The following is a 25,147-nucleotide window of genomic DNA, read 5'->3' as shown; positions in this document are numbered from 1 at the left end:
TCAACAATATCTGCCCTAGTTGACAGTAGGTATGGAAAGTGGTCCACATTGACCAAGGCCTCAAAGTGGATTTTGATAACTGACGTTGGGGGGGGTGGGGGGCACACCTTGTATCTGGCCTGCAAGCAGCAGAGGTTGAACAGATTCCCATTTATTCTGTAGTTTAGCTCCATTCTAGCTGGGAGCTTGTTGAGGGTGCGATGAGAGCATTGCAGCATGGAAGATCAAGAAGGGCATCGATACACTTACACAACATTGCTTGTCCGAATGTGAATTAGGTTTACAACACAGCCTTTTTCTGACCCCAGTGTGAACATGAATTGGGTCTGCGGTGGATCCATTGGTCAGGATCATGGCTTGCATGTCATCGTGGAGCAGGTGGAGGGAAGATGGTGACAAACTTTTAGGGGCAGCTGAAATGGAGAAGAATGTTCCACCATCTCTCACGGTTGACAGTGTCAAAGGCCTTTGTGATGTCATGTATGAAGTTTGGTGTCGTTCTCTGCATTTCTCTTGTAGTTGCCACATTTTGAAGATCATGTCCGTTATGCCTTTTCATGGATGGAATCTGTATTGCAATTTTGGGAGGAGCTCTTCAGCCACAAGGTGATTAAGGAGCATGCTTGCCATGACCTTCCTTGTGGCTGACAGCAGGGAAATCCCTTTGTAGTTACTGCAGTCGAACTTGTCAACTTTCTTGAAGATGGTCACAATTACAGCATCTTGGAAAACCCTTGGGCAGGTCCTCTTCCTTCCAGATAAGGGAAATGAGGTCACATATTTGTGCCAATAGTGATTCTCTGACATGTTTTAGTGCTTTGGCTCCTGATGCCTTGTTGTTCTTCAGCTGGCAGATGGTGTTTTCTACCTTGTGCTGAGATGATGGTGAGTAGCATGCTGTGGAATGGAGTTGAGGACACTCGCGTTGAAGACAGAGTCTCTGTTAAGGAAGTCTTTGAGGTGCTCCTTCCAGCAGGCAGACTGCCTTTCTGTTCTTGATGAGCATCTCTGCGTTCTTGGTCAACAGTAGGGTGGAGTCTCGGGTGCTTGAACTGTAGGTGGTTTCGATAAAAAAGCCTAGCGCGTCATAGTTGTCAACTAACTGTTGGATCTCCTGCGCTTTTTCCACCCATCAGCTGATTTTTAGGTTGTGGGTTTTTCACTAGATATCAGATTTCAGCCATCTGTGGAGCTGCTTTCTTGCTCTCAGCTGTTTCAGATTCAGAAAAGCATTGAGTCTGTGGCTTGTCAGCTCTAGATCTCCTGGTTGAACCACTTGCCTGGTCGAGTTACCAAGTGTCCCTTCACAGGTGTTGATTATGGAGGCCCTCAGGGCAGACAAGGGACTGTGTTTACTTTAACAGAAAATGCTGGATAATCTCAGCAGGTTTGACAGCATCTGTAGAGAGAGAATAGAGCCAATCTTTCGAGTCTGGATGATCCTTCGTGGATACTGTGCATCTCTGGGTCACCTGGAGTCATCAGGTGACAGTGAGGTGCTGGCTTAATAGGGCACCATTACTACTGTGCTTGTTGACCTGCATTGACTTCTGGCCAAGAAACGTCTCAGTTTTAAAATTCTCATCCTTGTTTTCAATCCCTCCATAGCTTTGACCCTCCCAATCGCCGTCATCCTGAGGTTAGCTAACAGATCAAGGACCAAACTCCCCACTTATTTATCTTAATTACTGACTCAAAGACTTACTCAGCCATGAGAGTGACTGATTTTAATTCCATCTACAGAATTTTGTAAGATATTTGGCTACTTTCAACTTTTAAGTGATTTTCGCCCCACTTCTGCTGAATGCATTGAGTCATACTAGACTGAAATTCCATTAAGACCATACTAGCAGATACTCTTAATTGGTAACCAAACAATCGCTTGTTTGACGTGCACTTGGCATCCTCCAGCCCTTCAATGCTGGCATCCTGTGCTTCACTGATTTCTTTTGAACCACCTTGGTGGCCGTGCCTTCAGCTATGTAGGCCTTAAGCTCTGGAATTCCCCACCTAAACTTTTCCATCTCTCTCCTTTAATAGACCCCTTAAAATTCACCAAGATTTGGTTTTCTCTCCCAGCATGTGTGTGTGTCCTGTTGTCAAATTTTATCAGATAATGCTTGCATGGAGTCTAAAGGTACTATATAAATGAAAGACATTGTTGAACATGATTGTGCAATATAACAGCCACACTGAAAGTGGTTTCATCCAATATCTACATAGATATACTTCAGAGAGGAGTTGATGGATAGTAAAAAGGCGGCAGAAACTTGGGGAACTGAATTCATCTATGCAGACTATTCCTGCTCTGACTGAGATCACTTGTTTTAACTTGTCAGAGGCAAAGGCTCAACCATGTGACCATAGTCAACATGGTTCAACAGAATTGCACAGTGCATATATCCATTAAACACTCACAAAAGTCCACTGCTACATTTATATCTATTGCTGCTTAATCCAAGTGGATACTAATTCAAATTTTCATTGGGTATACTGAGTCAATTAACAGATGGACTTGCGCAGCAAATGAGCCTATCTTTTATGACATAGAAGCAGTCACACTGGAAATTTTTTGCGTTCATAGAATCCAAGAATCGCAACAATGCAGAAAGAGGCCAATTGGCCCATCAAGTCTGCATCGATTCTCTGACAGAGTATCTTAGCCAGGCCCTCTCCCCCACCCTACCCCTATAACCCCACACATTTATATCTATTCTTTGAAGAACTATTGTCATTACACCAAATTCTACCGTTACACAATGAAGGAAAAACATTGCACTCTCACTCATGTGGTACTTCCACATTCATGTGCTTAGTAGGAGGTCTTGCAGCATAAGTCAGAAAGCTATAGCAAATCTCTACAGTGGAGAAGGAGGACATTCAGCCCATCGAGACTGCACCAACTCTCCAACAGAACATATTTTCCAGGCCCTATCCCCGTAACCTCAAGTATTTACCCTACTAATCCCCCTAATCTACACATCTTGGGACACTAAGGGGCAATTTTGCATGGCTAATCCACCTAACCTGCACATCTTTGGACTTTGTTCTCACTGAGTACAGTGTTTAAATGGGAGAAAGTAATATCCATTGAGAATATAAGAGGCCAGATACTAACAGTGCTGATTATATGCAGTTAAACTTCATTTAGTTGGCCAAGATTACCCATAGTGAAAATAGGGCATTTCTTTGGAAAAAACTCAACTTTTTGGTCAGAAAAAAGTTGTATCAAAATGTTCAGGAGCATGACAAACGGAAGTGGTTACCAGAATGACAGAAACTTCAGGCAAATCCTTTCATGAAATAAGTCATGCCAAGTAATACATTAAGAAGTTTAACAACACCAGGTTAAAGTCCAACAGGTTTATTTGGTAGCAAAAGCCACACAAGCTTTCGAGGCTCTAAGCCCCTTCTTCAGGTGAGTGGGAATTCATTGTAATACATTGTCATAAGAGAAATTGGCAGCAGCCAATTATATATTTTTGCAACTATTGGTCAATAATTGCCTGTATTTACAGAGTTACAAAATGATGGCAGTTACATTTTTCATTTATGATAAGTAAATGTGGATAGCTGTTTATTAGCTAGAAATTAGCAGCACAATTTATGGGTACAGTGGCTAGTGTGGACTTTTTATTCTATTGCACATCTTACTGAAATTGCGCTTCATATATATCTATGGAATTTACCCAAGGTAAATTTTTTTAAGTCGTATCCAAGAAGATCACACTTATAAAATAGCTGCCAAATCAAGGTGGCCTCAGCCTGACTGCACAAAGCAAAATTGAGAATAAAGTTCTACTAAGTGTTCTGATAATCTCTGCAGAACCATAGTTATTGGGTAGAATTTTTCCAAAAAGTGACTAAATGTAATTTTGGACGAGAAAACTGGCATGTCTGGCATGAATCAGATCGCAATTTTCCCAATTTTGGCTGGAATGCTACAGCCGTTCACGCTGGCAGGATTTTCCTATCCAGCTGCAGTGAACGGAGATTTGGCTGGATGCCAAATTCTCCGACTTCACTGCAGTGAGAGCGTGGCGTGAATGGCCGGTAGGATCGCATCCTTAATCATTTTTTTGGGAGAGTGGTGCACTGGTTCTGAGAGGGTGGGGCCTAAACATGCCAGTAAGCCTGGCTTCACAGTGATCTCAAATTGAAATCGAGGGCCTCCCTCCCCACACAGACATCGGGCACCCCTCTCCCCTCATTGAAGTGATGTTTACCACTTCCCTCCCCAACACAGATTGCCAGCCTCAGAGCATTGGGGCCCTTCCAATGGGTCTCCCTTCATGACACAGTTCCCCATGCCACCCCCCCCCCGCCTCAGGATCCATATCCCTTATGGCCTAGCCCACTCAGGCTCCAACTCCCTAAGGTTTCACTACCCTCATTCACCAGCCCCCATGGCATTATGCCCAATACCCTGGCAGCATCTACCTGGCATTGCCAGATTGGCGCTCCCAGATGAGCAATGCCCAACCATGTCCTCAACCACTGGGGACTTCAATGCCCCCCACCCCTCCCCCCAGCATGGCTATCATGCCTGGTATCCGTTTGTGGAGACTGGTAGTGATTTTCGCCGGGCTACCGCTGTGCCCGAGTGTCGGAAAATCCTGGGAGCAGGAAAAATCCGGGGTTTCGAATGGACTCATCATATTTAAATGCCCATTTAAATATGCTGATCTGGTCCCCACCCTTTTAAAGCGGGTACAATTTTGTCTTTTAAAAAGCACTTAGATAGTTACATGGATAAGATGAGTATAGAGGGATATGGGTCAAACGTAGGAAATTGGGACAAGCTTAGTGGTTTAAAAAAAAGGGCGGCATGGAACAAATAGGGCCGAAGGGCCTGTTTCCATGCTGTAAACCTTTATGACTCTATGAACCAGATTACGTCCACAATAGAGGATTGGCTTACTGGCAGAAAGGAGTCTAACAACACCAGGTGTTGTTAGACTCCTTACTGTGTTTACCCCAGTCCAACGCTGGCATTTCCACATCATTACTGGCAGAAGGCAGAGAGTGGGGATAAAGGGGTCTCTTTCAGGATGGCAGCTGGTGACAAGTGGTGTGCCTCAGAGGTCGGTGTGGGGACCACAACTTTTCACAATATACATTAACGATTTGGAGGAAGAAACTGAAGGCACTGTTGCTAAGTTTGCAGATGATACAAAGATATGTAGAGGGAAAGGTAGTATTGAGGAAGCAGGAGGGCTGCAGAAGGACTTGGATAGACTAGGAGAGTGGGCAAAGAAGTGGTAGATGGAATACAATGTGGAAAAGTGTGAGGTCACGCACTTTGGAAGGAGGAATGGAGGCATTGACTATTTTCTAAATGGGGAAGTGCTTAGGAAAGCAGAAGCACAAAGGGATTTGGGAGTCATTGTTCAAGATTCTCTTAAGGTTAATGTGCAGATTCAGTTAGGAAGGCAAATGCAATGAAAGCATTCATGTCGAGAGGGCTAGAATACAAGAAAGAAGTTTAACAACACCAGGTTAAAGTCCAACAGGTTTATTTGGTAGCAAAAGCCACAAGCTTTTGGAACAGGCTGTCCCTTCGTCAGGTGGGTGGGAGTTCAACTCTGGTCTGGTCAGACCCCATTTGGAGTATTGTGAGCAGTTTTGGGCCCCATATCTAAGGAAGGATAGAACATAAAACATAGAACAGTACAGCACAGAACAGACCCTTCGGCCCACGATGTTGTGCCGAGCTTTATCTGAAACCAAGATCAACCTATCCCACTCCCTATCATCCTGATGTGCTCCATGTGCCTATCCAATAACCGCTTAAATGTTCCTAAAGTGTCTGACTCCACTATCACTGCAGGCAGTCCATTCCACACCCCAACCACTCTCTGCGTAAAGAACCTACCTCTGATATCCTTCCTATATCTCCCACCACGAACCCTATAGTTATGCCCCCTTGTAATAGCTCCATCCACCCGAGGAAATAGTCTTTGAACATTCACTCTATCTATCCCCTTCATCATTTTATAAACCTCTATTAAGTCTCCCCTCAGCCTCCTCCGCTCCAGAGAGAACAGCCCTAGCTCCCTCAACCTTTCCTCATAAGACCTACCCTCCAAACCAGGCAGCATCCTGGTAAATCTCCTCTGCACTCTTTCCAGCACTTCCACATCCTTCTTGTAGTGAGGTGACCAGAACTGCACACAATATTCCAAATGTGGTCTCACCAAGGCCCTGTACAGTTGCAGCATAACCCCACGGCTCTTAAACTCCAACCCCCTGTTAATAAAAGCTAACACACTATAGGCCTTCTTCACAGCTCTATCCACTTGAGTGGCAACCTTAGAGATCTGTGGATATGGACCCCAAGATCTCTCTGTCTTATAGGAGTGGTGGGTGGGAAGATATTAATGAGGTTTGGCGCTGGTGCAGAATGCGCTGAACTGCTCACCTGTGATTTTCCGGCCCCGCTCCAACACATCCTGCGCCGGACAGGTCACAGCCAGAAAATCGTGGCCATTAAATCCTTCACAATAAGTCTGAGCACAATAGGCTAGTGGCCTCAATCTGTCATTCACTCTATATTGCACAGAGAATATATAGTGTAGCTTTATCACTCTATCTGAACAATGATGCTTCGAGTCCACGTGAGTCAAACATCCGACTGATCAAAAGATAACATTCAGCCCAAATGACACCGAGATTTCATTCATCATGAAGCCAAATCAAGGGTAAATCAACAGAAAGCACTTTAATAACTCCTGAAAGCAGTGACATTTAATATAAGTCCTAATTGCCTCATGAGTGGAAAGATACATTTAGCATTTCTGGCTGATAAAACATGGGTGAATTCCTGACAGATTTTTAAAATATTCCCTCTTCAAAGTTTTATAGATTACAACTGATCCTGGTAAAATTACTTAACCCCATCAAATTAATGAGGCAAGTGAATACTAATAACATTTTATGAAAATTAATTTATCCCCATTGTGAATGAATTTTTAAAAAAAACTTTAATTATTATGCAACTTCACTGGGAAGGAGCTTTATGAAAGAAATCACCAAAAACTTTTACATTTTGGCACCATGCTCTGACCTTTTATTAACTCGAGAACAGGCTCTGATGAATTATATAGGTCACGCAAACTGTAACATAACTTTAAAGTTGCTCTGACTTTTTCATAGGCAACAGCAATGACACATTGTGTTGATATATTTTTATATATAATTTTTGTTGTACTGTATCATAATTGTTCTTTGATAAAGTATGATATAGAATGTATGAAACACCTGAAATGGGGGATTCAGTGGTCACTGCTGGGACTACAAATGGTTCCTGAAGATAAGACTAATAGACTGTAGATGGTATGACGATTTTGAACCCAAGTGACATGGTGGCAGAAGCAGGAGAAGGAGCCATGGGCACACAGGACTCTCCCACTTGACATTGATCCAGAGAATAGAAGACATTTTTTAATGATTATTTTTGAAACTGTACAAATGAATGTTGGCATTGGAGTGTTTTCTGCAACAATTATACATTTAAATGCCAAATTTAAATGGAGAATGTGCTGTGCGACTAAATGGGAGATTTGTTTACCTGTACAACCAGTTGTTCCTTTTTTCACAGAATAGCCCAGTTCGCAATGACAAATGAACGATCCTTTAGTGTTCTCACAGGTGCCACTGAGACATATGTTTGGATTAAGTTCACATTCATTGACATCTGTGGAGCAAAGTTAAAAATAAATTACAGTATCCATAGCATCAGCATAGTGCAATTGTTAACTGTTTAAATAGGTTCTATATAGCTCTTGAACGATGCTTTTCTAAATATTGAATAGTTTTTGACAGCGCTTATAATACATTCTCATGTACTCAGCTTACTTGAACAATAATAGTTGAATATTAGCAAGGAAACTATAACCAAGCCTAACCTAGACAGGTCCTCATATCCTCAGAAGCCATAAATCCATCATAGCATAGACATCGATATTCTCCAGGTACATTTGCACATTGCCCTCCATCACAAATGTCAGGATTGTCCTCACATTCATCAATATCTGGAAGAAAAAATTGGTTTATGTGGTCATTAAAATTTAATCTACATTACAATATATACGAAAGTATTATTTTGTGAAGTATGTTAACAGAGTTATTTGTTAGTACACAATATGGTGGCATATTGTTAACGTCAATGTAGTTACCCAGTTACTGGCAGGCACCTGATAAGCTTCACCTCTTCCATGAATTTGAGGCCAGTAGATGATGCTTTCTCCTTTTTAAAAATCTTACCTTGACCATGCATTTAGTCAGTCAGAGATCCCACAAGATCGGAGGAGGAACTTTTCGGATGGAGAGAATTCAAGGTCAGTAAAAGTGATTGACTAAAGGGACGCCCTAATAATTATGAGACAAATGGATGTCACCCATGCTCAGCTGTGTTTTGCTCTCTGCGGTGAAGCCTGCATTGCAGTAGATTTGTTCCTGACTCATGGGTCGCATAGCATTGAGATTCCGTCAAGGTCGGGAACTGCTGTTTATGTGCCATCAGGTGTTGTCAAAGGCAGGGATGGGGGGAAATGCCAAGGGGCAGGCTGGTGAACCCTCCTCCTCCCATCCCCTCCCTGGCTTTTTAAATTCATATAGTCTGAAGGCTCGACCATTCTTCCAGATCTTACTCTGGTCACATTTTGAGGAATGGTAGGCTCAGTTGCTTTGGACAAGCTTTATCTACTTGGAGTTGAAACTGTAGCATTCCATCACTGATTATATCTGGAGTTAAAGTTGCTGGCATTGCATGTCACAATCATGTGCCTTCCCCTCTTCCTGCTTTTCAGTCAAAGTACAATAACTGCTTTTCTTGGCATTACAATGCCATTAATGTTGAACAGAAGTGTTAGGTCAGTAGGTGATATTTATTCATTTATAGCCACATTTATTCTTAGCATAATATATTCTGCTAAATTGATTCACAGTAGCTAACTGTTACAAAAAGAGATATCAGGCTTTTTAAAAGAATAATTGGGTTATGTAAGCTGAGCCCATAGGTCTGTTCTCATTTGATAAGGCGGTATTCCAATTAGCGTCATCATCCATGAATTAGGAAACTGAAAATTGGCCATTATTTTATCTCCCAATGTCTCCTGCTGGAATTGCATGTGCAGATATCAAAAAGAATAGTGTTATGTTTGTCTCTGATGTCCCCATGACAATCATACACAAAGGCTGGGTAAGGTATTAAAGGTGTTCAGTGGCATATTTTTTAGCAAGTAGTCAGGATGGGAGGAGAAAAATTGCCAGAAAACAAAAATGGGAGCAATCAATACATTAATTTATAGCTTAGTGAACTTTATTAACACTTTATAGAACATAGAACATTACAGCGCAGTACAGGCCCTTCGGCCCTCGATGTTGCGCCGACCTGTGAAACCAATCTAAAGTCCATCTAACCTACACTATTCCAATATCATCCATATGTTTATCCAATGACCATTTAAATGCCCGTAATGTTGGCGAGTCCACTACTGTTGCTGGCGGGGCATTCCACGCCCTTACTACTCTCTGAGTAAAGAACCTACCTCTGACATCTGTCCTATATCTATCACTAGTTATAGTTAGATTATAGTTAGATATTACATTTATGTCTGAATATATTTATGTATGGAACATCCTGATATAACATTAACAAACTGAGAATCTAAGAGTGGGAATTAAATAATTACAAGAGATGTTGACATAAAAAAAGCCAAGCACTAACCATACTGCCAGTTTTAAAGAAAGAATTGTAATGATCAAAAAATGATTGAGACACAAATTCACCTCAATAATTGGGAGACAACTGTTCTGGTTCAGCAAGATCTATCTTTCTTTTAAACTCAATCCAATCGGTCTTATTAAACTTCTTACTATGATTGACTTCACTGGGACACAAAGTCATTTTTCATACAGTGAAAAGGCATATCAAACGATCAATAAAAGTTTTCAATAACATTCATTGTGAAATAGCAAATATTCTCAATAGATCAATGTATTTTGGAAAGCAGGTTACTCCTAAACTACTTAACAGTCTGTATTTACATTCAACTGATATCTGTTTTACCTGTACAAGATCGCTGATCTGGCAGCAATGCATAGCCACTACGACAGCTGCATTCATAACTGCCTTCAGAATTTGTGCAGTAAGTCTCACATCCTCCATTCACGATTGTGCATTCATCAATGTCTGTAATAAAAACCAATGATGTATGAGTTTTACAGTCTAGGATAGGTAAAGGGTACACTTTCAAATCTGAATTAGTGGCACAACCACATGACGACAGGTGAGATGAGTAAATAATAAGTTAAAACTTGTAGCACAAGACAGCAACACTGATAAGGAGCTTGAAAACAATTACTTTACAATCTAGAAACAGCATATTTAATGTCAAGAATTGCCAAACTCTTTTTGCGCCAGCTTTAATTATTAAAAGACAATGTCCTGGTATACCCATTCATTCACAAAGCAACAAAATTAAAATTTAAAAAACATTAATGAGTACTCCAGAGCTGTGAAGTGAACACTTTGTTCTTTTTTTATAGTCAATTAGGTTTGAAGAATGAAGTTGGTATATATTTTCCACCTGGTCCTCAGTGGAAAAAAACCCAATTAATTTGATGGTTGTAATGTTTGCCTTCTACATGGCATTTTTAGGTATCCATGCATCAGATTTTCCCGAACTTGCTCTGACATGCACAGGGCAGGACTTTCATCAACCACACTGATCTTGTGACTATACATCCCCAGCTTAGGGGTAAAAGAATTCTAAAGATTAAAGACCTTCAGAGAGGAGGGGGATTCCAGAGCAGGAGTTCTGCCTGGTGAGAGCTGCCAGCAAGCAGAGGCTGGCAGCCCTTATGAACAGCAGTCATTAGAGTGATGGGGGTTACTGCCAGCATAGCACCCATGATAGGCCAAGGATCGTTGCTGGACCCAGGTTGCAAGGGATTGATGACAGGAGCAAGGCCATAGGTTGACAGCAAGGGGGGGGGGGTTAGCTCTCAACAGGACTCTCCCATTCCGATTCCGGGTCCTCTGATCAGGCACTGAGTATACCTTTGAAAGAGGGACACACCCTGGGAGCCTGGAAGCAATACTGCACGGGTTTGTTACTCAGGCTCACCACATGATGAGCCCCCTCACACCTTGGCTTCTGGATCAATACCAGCAGCAGTGGGATGAGACCCTTGTTAGGTTATGGATATTACTGCCATGGACAAAATTGGGGTGGAGGCAGAAGAGTGGCAGGGTCCTAATCCACCATCCTCATGTCTGATTAAATGCCCGTGCTATCAATCTTGCCATGGGGACGGTACAAGATTCCACCTTTTGTATCCTCCTCACAATTTGTTTTCCCACCTAACTTAGTATTGCTAGCAACAAACAACCTGTCCCTTCATCCAAAGCATTAATATAGATTGCCAATAGTTGAGGGCCCACTGTTGATTCCTGCGGCACCCCACCAGTTAGAGTTGGCCAACCTGAAAATGACCTATTTATCCCAACTTGTTTCCTGTTGTTAGCCAATCCTCTATCTATGCTAAAATATTACATCCTACACTCTAAGTTCTTATTTTGTGTACTAACATTTCTGTGGCACCTTATCGAATGGCATTTAGTATTCCATATACGCTACATCTACGATTTCCCTTCATCTACTCTGCTTGTTACATCCTCAAAGAACTCTAATAAATTTATCAAACATAATTTCCCCTTTATAAAACCATGTTGACTTTGCTTGGTTGTTATGTGATATTCTAAATATTCGGTTACTATTTTCTTAATGATGGATTCCAGCATTTTCCCAATGGCAGATGTTAAGCTAACTGGCCTGTAGTTTCCTGCTTTGCCTCATTTATTATTTTCCAACCTTTGGAACATGTCCAGAATCTAGGGAATTTTACGAAGATTACAACCAATGCACCCACTATCTCTGCAACTGCCTTTAAAAAAGCCCTAGGATGCAGGTCATCAGGTCCAGGGGACTTGCCAGTATTTAGTCCCATTAGGTTGATTGTTTTAAGTTTCTCCTCTTTTGCCACTTAATTTTCTACTATTATTGGACTGGTCTGTGTGTCTTCTATTGTAAAAGATGGATACAAAAGCCTCCATCATTTCCTGTTTCACATTATTAATTCTTCAGTCTCACTCTGAGGGTCCAATGTTTCCCTTTCCATTTATTTTCTCTACCTATTTTACATCTTGAATCTTCTGAAACACAACTATACTGTTCCAACCATTTATCAATAAAGTTACTGCACTTCCTTTTCCTTTCTTTCTCTCCTTTTAAAATGTCAAATTACCTTGAATAATCAGTTTCTAGTCTTGCTCACCTTGCAACCATGTCTCTGCAATGACTATCATATCATACCCATTTATTTTTATTTGTGCCATCAATTTCTCTATCTTGCTACAAATGCTGCGTGCATTTGCAGAGAGATATTTCAAGTGACGTTTTATCATTTTACTCTAAGCTGACCCTACTATCTGTTGTACTTTTATGTTTGTACGTTTTGTCACATTCTGGTATCATTACCCTTGCACAATTGCCTTGTGCTTTTTCATTTTAACTTTCTAAAATTCCCATCACCTGAACTCTCCTCACCTTATCCACACTATTCAGATTAAAGATCTCTCTAAATCCCTAGTCACCAGATTCTTATCAGAGAATCCTTACAGTGTAGAAGGAGGCCATTCCGCCCACTAAGTCTGCACTGAATCTCCGACAGAGCATCTTAATGAGGCCTATCCCCCACCCTATTCCCGCTATCCCACACATTTATCCTGCTAATCCACCTAACTTACACATCTTTGGACACCAAGGGACAATTTAGCATGGCCAATCCACTTAACCTGAATATCTTTGGATAGGATGAGGAAACTGGAGCATCCGGAGGAAACCCACACACAGTGAGAACATGCAAACCCCATGAAGACAATCAGCTAAGGTTGGAATGAAACTGGGTCCCTGGCACTGAGACAGTCGTGCCACCATGCCATTTGGGCACTGGTCTCAGCTGGTTCAAGTAAGTCCATTGCAAATGAATAGCTCCCGCCTTCCTAGTACTGGAGCCAGTGTCCCATGAATTTAAACCTATTTCTCCCACACCATTCTCTGAGCCATGCATTGAAGTCTATTTATCCCATGCCAACTTGCCCATGGCTCACATAGTAATGCAGAGATTATTATTTTTGTGGTTCTGCTTTATAATTTAGACACTAGGTGCTCATGCCCCCTTAGACAGGACTAAGAAAGAGGCCCTACTATGGCAATGGTACACCTGTTAATCATAACAACCAGATATTTCGCCTCCCCACACCAATTCCTCTCTATCCTAAAGGAGATGTTCTTAAACCTGGCACTGAGCAACCAACACAGAGTTTGGGACTCGTGCTCTCAGCTTTAAAGAAAAATATCTATCCCCCTACCTATACGACATTCCATTTCTTCCCTCAACTTGAATAGCCAGTTTGCTCATCCTCCTTGCAGGCACACCTCTTGTCCACACTGGCTTCGAGAACCTTGGTACTTACGGACAAGCAAAAAGGCCAAGCTTCCTCCAGTGCTACCTTTTGGATCCCCATTCCTGTGTCACTCATTGCCACACCCACGTGTTCTTGGTTACGTACCAAATCCAAAAGTACTTCAGCTAAAGATGTGATTGCCTCATGCAACAACATGCAGGTTGCTTTCCGCCTTTCCGCAGTGTCCGAAGTAGGGACTTTGGCTCATCATCTCTAGGCCAAAGTTCCTCGGGCTTCAGAAACTTACTGCAGATGTGGTTAATGCAGATCACACTGGTGCCCACTAGCTTCCATATGCACAGCACCTGCCCTGCCATCTTCATTATACTTTAATTAAGTATAAGTTTTGAAATATCATTCAGTGACTAACTGCAGTTGAGTGGTTTTATTCGTTAAGCTATAAATTTAGTACAATACTTATTTCTCCCAAGTCCTACTTAACTTTGAAAAAAAAATAATCAATTGCATATCTGCCCTCCTAATTAATGCCTGTAGACCTTGGGTCTTGTTGGCTCTTGCTTCTCTCTCTGATTGCTTCTCGTCTTGTAAAGGCCACAACAGCACCTCTTCCCTCTCACCAAATCCTGAATCAACTATGCTGTAGAAGTTGTACACCATCATGCTGACATCTGCACTACTTGCCTCCATTCATTAAAGGACTAATGAGACTGGATCAGTTCCTTTAATGGTGGTCTTAATTGAGATTGACATCTTCAGAGGACAAGTGACTGTTCAGAGAGCTGGCATTTACTGGATCCTATTCTTTTACTTAACCCATATGGGTTATCTCATCCCTACCCCAAAGGCTATGGACTTAATTCATCTGGTAGTTCCAGAAAGTGGTGGAAATGGATCAGATAAGAGGGAAATGGTCTGGATATCTGGGCTCTAGTCTCCTTCCTTTCCCCACTGTATGCTGTAAACAGGCAAGGAGTGGCCAGTAGCAATCCCAGCAAAAATAATATTTAAATAGCAGTGTTTGGCAGAAAAGTATTCTCTGCTGAAATTCATCCTGCTTTCAAACATCCCGAGTGTGACATCATTTTAAAGCTGGAAAGCCTTGAAACTGTGGTTGCCACACAACTGAATCCGTTGAAAATTAACTGAAAATCTTATCAAATTCCACCTTATGTATAATCCATCAACAGATTGTGGAATGGCACTGCCAGATATCCACATTCAGCTAACTATTACTAAAGTAATTATACAACTATTATTAAATGCACATGACTTATATTATTTCTCAATTAAATGGATGATCTCAATCATCAATTCTGTTTCCTCTCAGCCATTGCTTTCTAAAATAATCGAGGATGCTATATGGGATCTCAGAAATCAATAATGCATTCCCATGGTACTTTCCATGTGCATTGTGCAATTGCAAATGGACTAATTTCTCCCAAATGACAATGTAAGGTCAGCTCATTCAAATATTTTTGTTCTGGCACTCACAGCATGCGACTCAAATTTTAGTTCCAGTGGCTACTGAAGGACTATTGGCTGCCTGTGAGTATTTACGTTATTTTTCTGGCAAAGTCGGGCATAAACTGGGGCCTGGCAAGGAAAATATGTCACAGTTTAACAAGGTCTATTCTTCGGCACTCATTCCAACAGACACTGTGCCTGGAGCACTGCTCAGGCGCTTCAGTGTTTTATGGGGAGCTATAGCTGCAACCCTATCGATGCTTTATTACCTAAAATAGAAACCCTTTAAAATAAAATCTCACATTATAAACTTTTGATTACTGCTCTATTAGGTTGGTCTTTTTTCCAAGCTACAGAACTGAAGCAACCCATCAAAGTTAGAAATGGCAATCTATAATGATGACCACGGTAAGCCATCCCTACTTATTCTTCTTGACCTGAGTCTTCAACAAAACTGACCATGCCATGCTCCTCCTCCTATAATGTTTTGACTCTGTTGTCAAGCTGGGTGGAGCTGCCTTTGCCTTGTTCAATTCTTATCCATTGAATTATAACTAGAAAATCGCCTGCAATGGCTTCTCTTTTCATTTTTGCACTGTTACCCCTGCAATCTCTGTTCCTTTCTCCTTTTCATCTCCATGTTGCCCTCCAGTGACATCATTGGAAAACATCAAATTCCACATGTACACTGATAACACTCAGCTCTCTTAACCTCTCTTGATCCATTCACTATCTTTTTAAAAAAATACATTTTTATTGAGGATTTCTCACATTTTTAAAAAAACACAACAAACCCTCAAGAATTGGTACAGTAAAGCATCAACGTTTTTCCACATATACACACAGATATAGACAGGAGTGCAACAACAAGGGGTAAAGTCCAGGATTAGCAATAAATAGCAGATTATAATTCCAAGTTATTGCCATTCACTCCTCCTCTGTCGCCGGCTCTCTAGATCATTCAGGATATCTGACATACCATTTGGCTAATTTTTCAAGGATTGAAAGCGGGCCTCAACCGAGGAAGCTGCATTCTCGACAATAAGGATTCTTTCCTTCGCTTCATCAAGCTTCTTATCGGTATTTTGCAGTATGTAGTATGCAACATGAGCACTGAAATGCTGTGCCAAAAGGCCGAGTTTGTCGTCCATAACTTTAATCATATTGGCAGTCATCATCTACAACTCTTTCAAGGTCGCCGGTTTGAGAGTCCACTCACTAACCAAATTGCCATATTGAAGGCTCGTCTCCACCCCGACTGTTCATTCCCATTGAGGATTTTCATGGCTTTACTTGGCACTTTGTCCAAAAACTTAACCAGAAATCTTCCAGGGACATATTACGGAATTTTCACTCCAGGATTAGGCATTTATTTTATTTATTATTGTCACAAGTAGGCTTCCATTAACACTGCAATGAAGTTACTGTGAAAATTCCCGAGTCGCCACACTCCGGCTCCTGTTTGGGTTCACTGAGGGAGATTTAGCATGGCCAATCCACCTAATCAGCATGTCTTTCAGATTGTGGAAGCACCGGAGCACCTGGAGGAAACCCACGTAGACACAGGGAGAACGTGCAAACTCCACACAGTGACCCAAGCTGGGAATTGAACCTGGGTCCTTGGCGCTGTGAAGCAGCAGTGCTGACCACTGTGCTGCCCATGGGCATTGCACAGGGATAAATGAAAGGATTAAAAGATGAGTCATGCTAGAGCTCACGGAAACACAGCTATTCCTGCACTCACATCATGTGAATCCCTCACCCCATCATCATCTTTAATCTGTCACGTTGTTTGTCTGATATCCAGTATTGGATGAGCAGAATACTTTTCTAACAAATTACTGGGAAGAATAAACTCATGTCTTTAGGTCTGCCACAAACTCCATTTCCCTGAACACCATTTTCTTTCCTCTCCATGGTAACTGTTTGTATTTGAGCCAGGCTATTTGCAGCAGTGGTGGTACTGTGTTGAACCCAGAGATCAGCTTCCAACCACACAATTGCGCTATCTAAAGATTGCCTACTTCCACTCTGTAACACTGGCAAACTTCAGCTCTGACTCAGTTTACCTGCTGCTGAAACTTTGATCCACATTACTTCATACTTGGTAATGCGTAGGGACTGGATTAATTAATATCATAGTAAAGTATTTGCTAGGTAAGAATTGATCAAAGCATGTTGAATCTCATATTCTATTTGAAGGTGAGGAATTTGGGTCTGACACTATATCTTAAACTTAAATAAAGAATTAAATAAACTTACGTGATATGAAAATAGAGTTGGCTAAAATGAAATGGAAAAACAGATGTAAAGGCAGGCCAGAAGAAAAGCAGTTGCAGACATTTGATGAGTTACTTAGTAACTCTCAACAAAGATATATTCCATTGAGAAAGAAATAATCTATGAAAGGATGCACCATCATGGTTAACTAAGAAAGTAAAAGATGTCTGATGAATATATGGGGCAAGATTCTCTGATCTTGTCCATGCCTGCCCCACTGCAAGTGAGAACCGAGAATATAGTGTTCCAGCCAAAACTCCATTAACTGCAGCAGTACAGGAGAATCCAAGCCGTGGACAAGGTCGGAGGTTTTCAGCGATAGTTCATGTTAATATTTCATTTAGAGATAATGGGGAGAGTTTTCCTGTCCTGCCCGCCAGGGGAATCATAGTAGGTGGGAGGATGGACTATGCAAAGGCCTGTTGACCTCGGGCAGGATTTACCGGTCTTGGGGTGAGCGCAGCCGGAAAATCCCACCCAATGTTCAGTTCTGAGAAGATTAAAGTTTACTTGTACATAATGGGATAATGCAGCATGGAGTCTTTTAAAGTTTGGCGGCATGTGGACTACAGGGGTTAACAGAAAGATAAGAGCCATAAAACAGCGGGTGAAATGGAGGCAAGGTACCTACATCACTTACAAAGAAATATGGTCCGGAGAGATGTTTTGTTTTGGAAGTTAGAGCTAAGTTAGTTTATAAGCATTTAGTGAACATTTACAGGCTACAAGGCTATGGAGATGGGTAGATGTTCTTTGGTTTCAATTTACCTTAGTGTTCAATTGTTAAAGGTTAAGCTAATTCATTTGTTAAAGTTATACTGTGTTGTTAAATAAAGTTTGTTTTGATTAAAACTCTCTAGTTTGTCACTAGAATAACACCTGGAATGAAATATCCTATCCTCACATTAATGCCAAAATAGAAAAATTGGCGGGGTCTACTCTGGTTTCAAAATATACCTTGGGATTTCTGATCTGGTATCCTAATAATATACTTGCAGTTTCGAGAAGGTTACTTGGTTTATTCCCAAGGTGAAGGTGTTGTCTGAAAAAAGTTGAGAAAGTTGGAATTTAGAAGAATGAGAGATAATCTTATTGGAATATCTAAGATTCTGTGGAGGCTTCTCAGATGACGAAAGATGTTCCCTCTTGCGGAAGAAATGTAGAACTAGGAAGCAAAATATGGGGTCTCCCAATTAAGATGGAGACAGAGAGAAATTTCTCTCAAGAGGATTATTAGTCTTTGAATTTCTCATTAACAAAGATCAGTGGAGTCTTCTCCACCTCCTTCACTCCCTTGAATATATTCAAGACTACAGGGGCAACACAGTGGTTAGCACTGCTGCCTCACAGTGCCAGGGATCCGGGGTCAGTTCCAGCCTCGGGTCACTGTTTGCACATTCTCACCGTGTCTGCGTGGGTTTCCTCTGGGTGCTCCGGTTTCTCCCATAGTCCAAAGATGTGCGGGTTAGGTGGATTGACCATGCTAAATTGACTCTAGTGTCAGGGGTTTTGCAGGGTGAATATGTGGGGCTATGGGAATAGGGTCTGGATGGGATTGTGGTTGGTGCAGACTCAATGGGCTGAATGGCATCCTTCTGAACTATAGGGATTCTGTGATTAAATTAGAAAGATTTTTGATTGACAAGGGAATCAAGGATCATGGGGACAGGCAGGAAAGTGAAGCTCAGGCTACAATCAGATCAGCATGATCTTATTGAATGGTGGAGCAAGCTCAATGGGTCAAATGATCTACTCCTGTTCCTATTTCTTATGATCTTATTACCTCCAAACTTCACTACTTCAATGATCTCTTCACTTTCATCTTCATCCCTACATAAATTTGTGCTCATATAAAACTCTGTTGCCTCTATCTTAACTTGCACAAAGTCTTATTCATCCATCATTCCTGTGACTGTAGGCCTACACTGTCACTTGGTCTGACAATGCCTTAATTTTAAGCATCTCATCCTTGTTTCCCAATGCTTTCAGGGTCATATCCCTCGCCATTTCTGTAATCTCCTCTAGTTGTACAAAGTTTTGTGCTTCCAGTGCTCCTTCAATTCTGGCATGTCGTTCATCCTCGATGTTAATTGTTCCATGATTGGTCGCTGTGCTTTCAGTTGCCTTGGCCCTGTGCTTTGAAATTCCCTCTCTGAACCTCTCATCAAATGTAAGATGCACCTTAGAATCAACCTCTTTGATCAAGCTTTCTGTCACAGAATACAAAATTGTTATGGCACAGATGCAGGTCATTTGGTCCAACGTGCCTGCACTGGCTCTAAGTGAGCATTATGACTGAGTGTCTTTTCCTTTGCATATTGTTTCTATTCAAATAATCATCTAATGCCCTTTTAAATGCCCCAATTGAACCTGTTTCCACCACATTTCCAGGCAGTGCATTCTTGACCCGAACCATTCACTGTGTGGAAAAGTTTGTTCTCACATCAAATTTGCTTAATTTCTTCAATCATTGCTTTCTCATTCTTGATCTTTTTACGAGCAGAAATGGTTTTCCCTATTGTTTGTCCAGCACCCTCATGATTTTGAACAACTCTATCAAATCTACTCTTAACCTTTTTTCCAAAGAGAACAGTCCAGCCTCTCCAATCTATCTTCATAACCAAAGTTTCTCATCCCTGGAACCATTATTGTAAACGTCTTCTGCACTCTCCCCAATGTGTTCACATCCTTCCTATAGTGTGGCCCAGAACTGTGCTCAATACGCCAGCTGAGGTCTAACTAGTGTCTTGCATAAGTTCAGTATAACCTCCTTGCTCTTGTACTCCACATCCCTATTAATAAAATCCAGAGCACTTTGCTTTATTAACTGTTTTCTCCACCTGTCCTACTACCTTCAATGATCTGTGCGCCTATGCACTGAGGTTCCTCTGCTCCCGCACTCCCTTAAGAATTGTACCCATTATTTTATATTGTCCGTCTATGTTATTCCTACCAAAATGCATCACCTCACATTACTCTGCATTGAACTTCATCTGCCAGCCATCTGGCCACTCCACCAACTCGTCTATATCCTTCTGAAGTTCTATACTATTCTCCTCCCAATACCAATCCTGCGGAACTCCACTACAAATCTTCCTCCAGCCTGAAACATATCTTATTGACCATTACTCAGTTTCGTATTGCTGAGCCAATTCTGCATCCACGTTACTATGTCTCATTTATTCTATGAGCTACAATGTTTCTCACTAGTCTGCTATGTGGTATTGTATTGAATGCCTTCTGAAAGTCACATCACATCAACAGCATTATCCTCATTGACCCTTTCTGTTACTTCTTCAAAAATCTCCAGCAAGTTAAACACAATTTCCCTCTAGAAATCCGTGCTGACTCTTCCTAATCAATCCATATTTTTCCATATGACTCTAATTCTATCCAGAATAATTGTCTGTAGAAACATCCCCAGCACGGAAGTTAAACTGACTGGTCTGTAATTGCTGGTATTATCCTAACATTAACTTTTCTTTTTAAACAAGCTGTGGAGGTGCTGGTGTTGGACTGGGGTAGGCACAGTAAGAAGTCTCACAACATCAGGTTAAAGTCCAACAGGCTTCTTTGGAATCACAAGCTTAATCACAAATTAAAGGAGTGACTCACCTGATGAAGGAGCAGTGCTCTGAAAGCTTGTGATTCCAAAGAAACCTGTTGGACTTTTTTAAACAAGTGTATATTGTCTGTCCTGATACCTCCTTTCTGTGGTTCAGTGTCAAAGAACAAAACCAAGAACAAAGAACAATACAGCACAGGAACAGGCCCTTCGGCCCTCCAAGCCCGCGCCGCTCCCTGGTCCAAACTAGACCATTCTTTTGTATCCCTCCATTCCCACTCCGTTCATATGGCTGTCTAGATAAGTCTTAAATTTTCCCAGTGTGTCCGCCTCCACCACCTTGCCTGGCAGCGCATTCCAGGCCCCCACCACCCTCTGTGTAAAATATGTCCGTCTGATATCTGTGTTAAACCTCCCCCCCTTCACCTTGAACCTATGACCCCTCGTGAACGTCACCACCGACCTGGGGAAAAGCTTCCCACCGTTCACCCTATCTATGCCTTTCATAATTTTATACACCTCTATTAAGTCTCCCCTCATCCTCCGTCTTTCCAGGGAGAACAACCCAAGTTTACCCAATCTCTCCTCATAACTAAGCCCCTCCATACCAGGTAACATCCTGGTAAACCTCCTCTGTACTCTCTCCAAAGCCTCCACGTCCTTCTGGTAGTGTGGTGACCAGAACTGGACGCAGTATTCCAGATGCGGTCGAACCAATGTTCTATACATCTGCAACATCAGACCCCAACTTTTATACTCTATGCCCCGTCCTATAAAGGCAAGCATGCCATATGCCTTCTTCACCACCTTCTCCACCTGTGACGTCACTTTCAAGGATCTGTGGACTTGCACACCCAGGTCCCTCTGCGTATCTACACCCTTTATGGTTCTTCCATTTATCATATAGCTCCTCCCTACATTATTTCTACCAAAATGCATCACTTCGCATTTATCAGGATTGAACTCCATCTGCCATTTCTTTGCCCAAATTTCCAGCCTATCTATATCCTTCTGTAGCTTCTGACAATGCTCCTCACTATCTGCAAGTCCTGCCAATTTTGTGTCGTCCGCAAACTTACTGATCACCCCAGTTACACCTTCTTCCAGATCATTTATATAAATCACAAACAGCAGAGGTCCCAATACAGAGCCCTGCGGAACACCACTAGTCACAGGCCTCCAGCCGGAAAAAGACCCTTCCACTACTACCCTCTGTCTTCTGTGACCAAGCCAGTTCTCCACCCATCTAGCCACCTCCCCCTTTATCCCATGAGAGCCAACCTTTTTCACCAGCCTACCATGAGGGACTTTGTCGAACGCTTTACTAAAGTCCATATAGACGACATCCACGGCCCTTCCCTCGTCAACCATTTTGGTCACTTCTTCAAAAAACTCCACCAGGTTAGTGAGGCATGACCTCCCTCTCACAAAACCATGCTGACTATCGTTAATGAGTTTATTCCTTTCTAAATGCGCATACATCCTATCTCTAAGAATCTTCTCCAACAACTTCCCCACCACGGACATCAAGCTCACCGGCCTATAATTACCCAGGTTATCCTTCCTACCCTGTCAATTTTTTGAATAAGATTCTTAAGTATCTTTGGATGTTTGCAATGTAAAGATATTACATTCATGCAAATTATTATTTTCTTCCTTTGATGAACCTTCCCACCCGAAACATCATGAAACTGAAAATGTAGTACTGACAATACTGATACTGGCTAGCTGCCACATGTTTGTGAAGATGTTTCATCTAGTGTTTCTATTTTCCTGATAGATGAAAGGGATGCCTAACTTGTGCTAAGCACTCCACATGAATATGCTCTTTAATTTTGTGGGAAGTAAGGGTTCAAATCACTGTCCTACCAATGAGCAGCACAGCACAATGATGCTTCAATAGATTCAATTCCGTGAAAAGTGAATTCCTGTAATTTAGTTAGCTTAGTAATGTAATAATTTTAAAGAGTACTTACCAACACAACCTTGTCTGTCAGGGGTTGCTTGGTATCCAGTATTACAGGCACATTGGTACCGTCCAATCATGTTGACACAGCGTCCATTTTTACAAAGATTGTCACTCAACTCGCATTCATTAATATCTATAAAAATAATTGAAATATTTCAGTTAAACAATAAGTTCAAATAATTTTCACAGTTTAGAAGTAATTTTAAAATGATAATTTAGATTTATTAATGCTATAAACTTAGTCATTTTTGGAAATTAAAGGGGTGACTAAGTTTTATTACTTGCTGCAATAAAAAGAGAACATAAACTGCCAAGAGCAAATGGTAACCATATTGGTGCTCTCAGTTTATACTTCCATTAATTGAAACTAATGTCACACTCCTGAGCTAACTGTAACTACAAGCACTAACCCTCGAAACTCTCATATGGAGTTCACAGGTTGGGACACAGACATGTGCACTCATGCAAGCACATGCATAGCACCTAAGTTGATGGAAAGAATTGTCCTCCTGCATTGTAAACACACACACAAGTTTTGCCAAACACTGTCACGAAATCACTGTTCCTCTTTTCACCAAACCCCCATTAAACCAAAAAGCATTACCCTTTACTTTTCCTTGTTCAAATTTGCGCTGATAACTTTGTCTGCCGTTCTATCTCCAAATATGCAAAAATAGACTGCTTTAATGGGTTGAAATTATCCTTCAAAGATAGACCTTGGATTAGAGCTCTCTTCCTTAGTCACTCATTGTTGCTTACCTATACACGACGTTCCATCTACAGACACTTCATGGCCTTGAGGACAAACACACTGGAAGCTTCCATCTGTATTCTCACAGATACCACCACGGCACAGAAGAGGATTTCGTTCACATTCGTTAATATCTGAAATTATAGAAGATTTTGAGAGCTTGACAACATACAAGGTTTGAATACAAGACACTACATCAAACACGAAATCTCAAACTGAATTGATGGCACAGGTAACTTCTCAAATATCCCTGTATGTGCATACATTTGAAGCATTCGGTTTAAGATCTGTCCAGCTTTAATCTCCAGTGTGTTTCTTGGAAAGAACTGCTTTATATGTATTACCATTTTGGATATATTTTTCTTAAATACCACTCCACAAATGATCTGAAAAATTCCTCCATGACATGAACTTTACTTTTAAAGCAATTACTGTGATTAGTGTCCTGATTTTGACACATTTCCAAGGTTACCATTGACTTCAATTTACACCACCACAGTGTTTTCAGGGAAACAATGGGATTATTTGACAACTGAGACAATGGAAGGCATCAAGTGCCACACAACTGTCCAACAATGTCCATCTGCAACAAGAGAGAATCTAACTTTCTCCCCATGACATTCAAAGACATTACCATCAATGAATAAGAACATAATAGGAACAGGAGTTGACCAATTAGCTCTTAGAGACAACTCCACTATTCACTGAGATCATTGCTGATCTTCTACTTCACACCATTTTCCTGCACTATCCCCGCATCCCTTAATGTTTTTAATATATAGAAACCTATCGCTCTCAGTCTTGAACATAGTCAACGACTAATCCTCCATAGCCCTTTGTGGCAGAGAATTCCAAAGATACACCACCCTCTGGAGTAGAGAAATTCCTTCTGATCTTCCTTTTATTCTAAAACTATGTCCCTTGGTTCTAGACACCCCAGGGGGGGAAACATCCTTCCTGGAACAACTCTGTCGAGCCTTGAAAGAATTGATTTTATTTATTATTGTCACGTGTTAACATAGTGAAAAGTATTGTTTCTTGCACGCTATACAGACAAAGCATACCATTCATAGAGAAGGAAAGGAGAGAGTGCAGAATGTAGTGTTATAGTCATAGCTAGCATGTGGAGAAAGATCAACTTAATGCAAGGTAGGTCCATTCAAAAGTCTGACAGCAGCAGGGAAGAAGCTGTTTTTGAGTCGGTTGGTATGTGACCTCAGACTTTTGTATCTTTTTCCCGAAGGAAGAAGGTGGGTGTGGGGTCCTTAATTATGCTGGCTGCTTTGCCGAGGCAGCAGGAAGTGTAGACAGACTCAATGGATGGGAGGCTGGTTTACGTGATGGATTGGGCTATATTCACGACTTTTTGTAGTTCCTTGCGGTCTTGGGCAGAGCAGGAGCCATACCAAACTGTGATACAACCAGAAAGAATGCTTTCTATGGGGCATCTGTAAAAGTTGGTGAGAGTCGTAGCTGACATGCCAAATTTCCTTAGTCTTCTGAGAAAGTAGAGGCGTTGGTGGGTTTTCTTAACTATAGTGTCGGCATGGGGAGACCAGGACAGGTTGTTGGTGATCTGGACACCTAAAAACTTGAAGCTCTCGACCCTTTCTACTTCGTCCC

The 25,147-nt window shown here is 41.5% G+C and overlaps 1 protein-coding gene across 1 annotated transcript in view; it reads right to left on the bottom strand.

Annotated features, from left to right (window-relative positions):
• fbn1 (fibrillin 1) overlaps window positions 1–25,147 on the bottom strand; it is a 413,386-nt gene that overhangs the window by 110,859 nt on the left and 277,380 nt on the right. Inside the window, exons 27-31 of the mRNA XM_078200149.1 lie at window positions 23,533–23,658; window positions 22,781–22,906; window positions 10,073–10,195; window positions 7,908–8,033; window positions 7,571–7,696 (exon numbers count right to left, since the gene is read on the bottom strand). Coding sequence (XP_078056275.1) covers window positions 7,571–7,696; window positions 7,908–8,033; window positions 10,073–10,195; window positions 22,781–22,906; window positions 23,533–23,658 — 627 coding nt within the window. The remainder of the gene's footprint in view (window positions 1–7,570; window positions 7,697–7,907; window positions 8,034–10,072; window positions 10,196–22,780; window positions 22,907–23,532; window positions 23,659–25,147) is intronic.

The sequence above is a fragment of the Mustelus asterias genome, chromosome 29 (assembly GCF_964213995.1).
Source record: "Mustelus asterias chromosome 29, sMusAst1.hap1.1, whole genome shotgun sequence".
NCBI classification, from domain to species: domain Eukaryota; kingdom Metazoa; phylum Chordata; class Chondrichthyes; order Carcharhiniformes; family Triakidae; genus Mustelus; species Mustelus asterias.
Note: the sequence above shows the minus strand (reverse complement) of the source record. Positions and strands in the feature narration are given on the sequence as shown.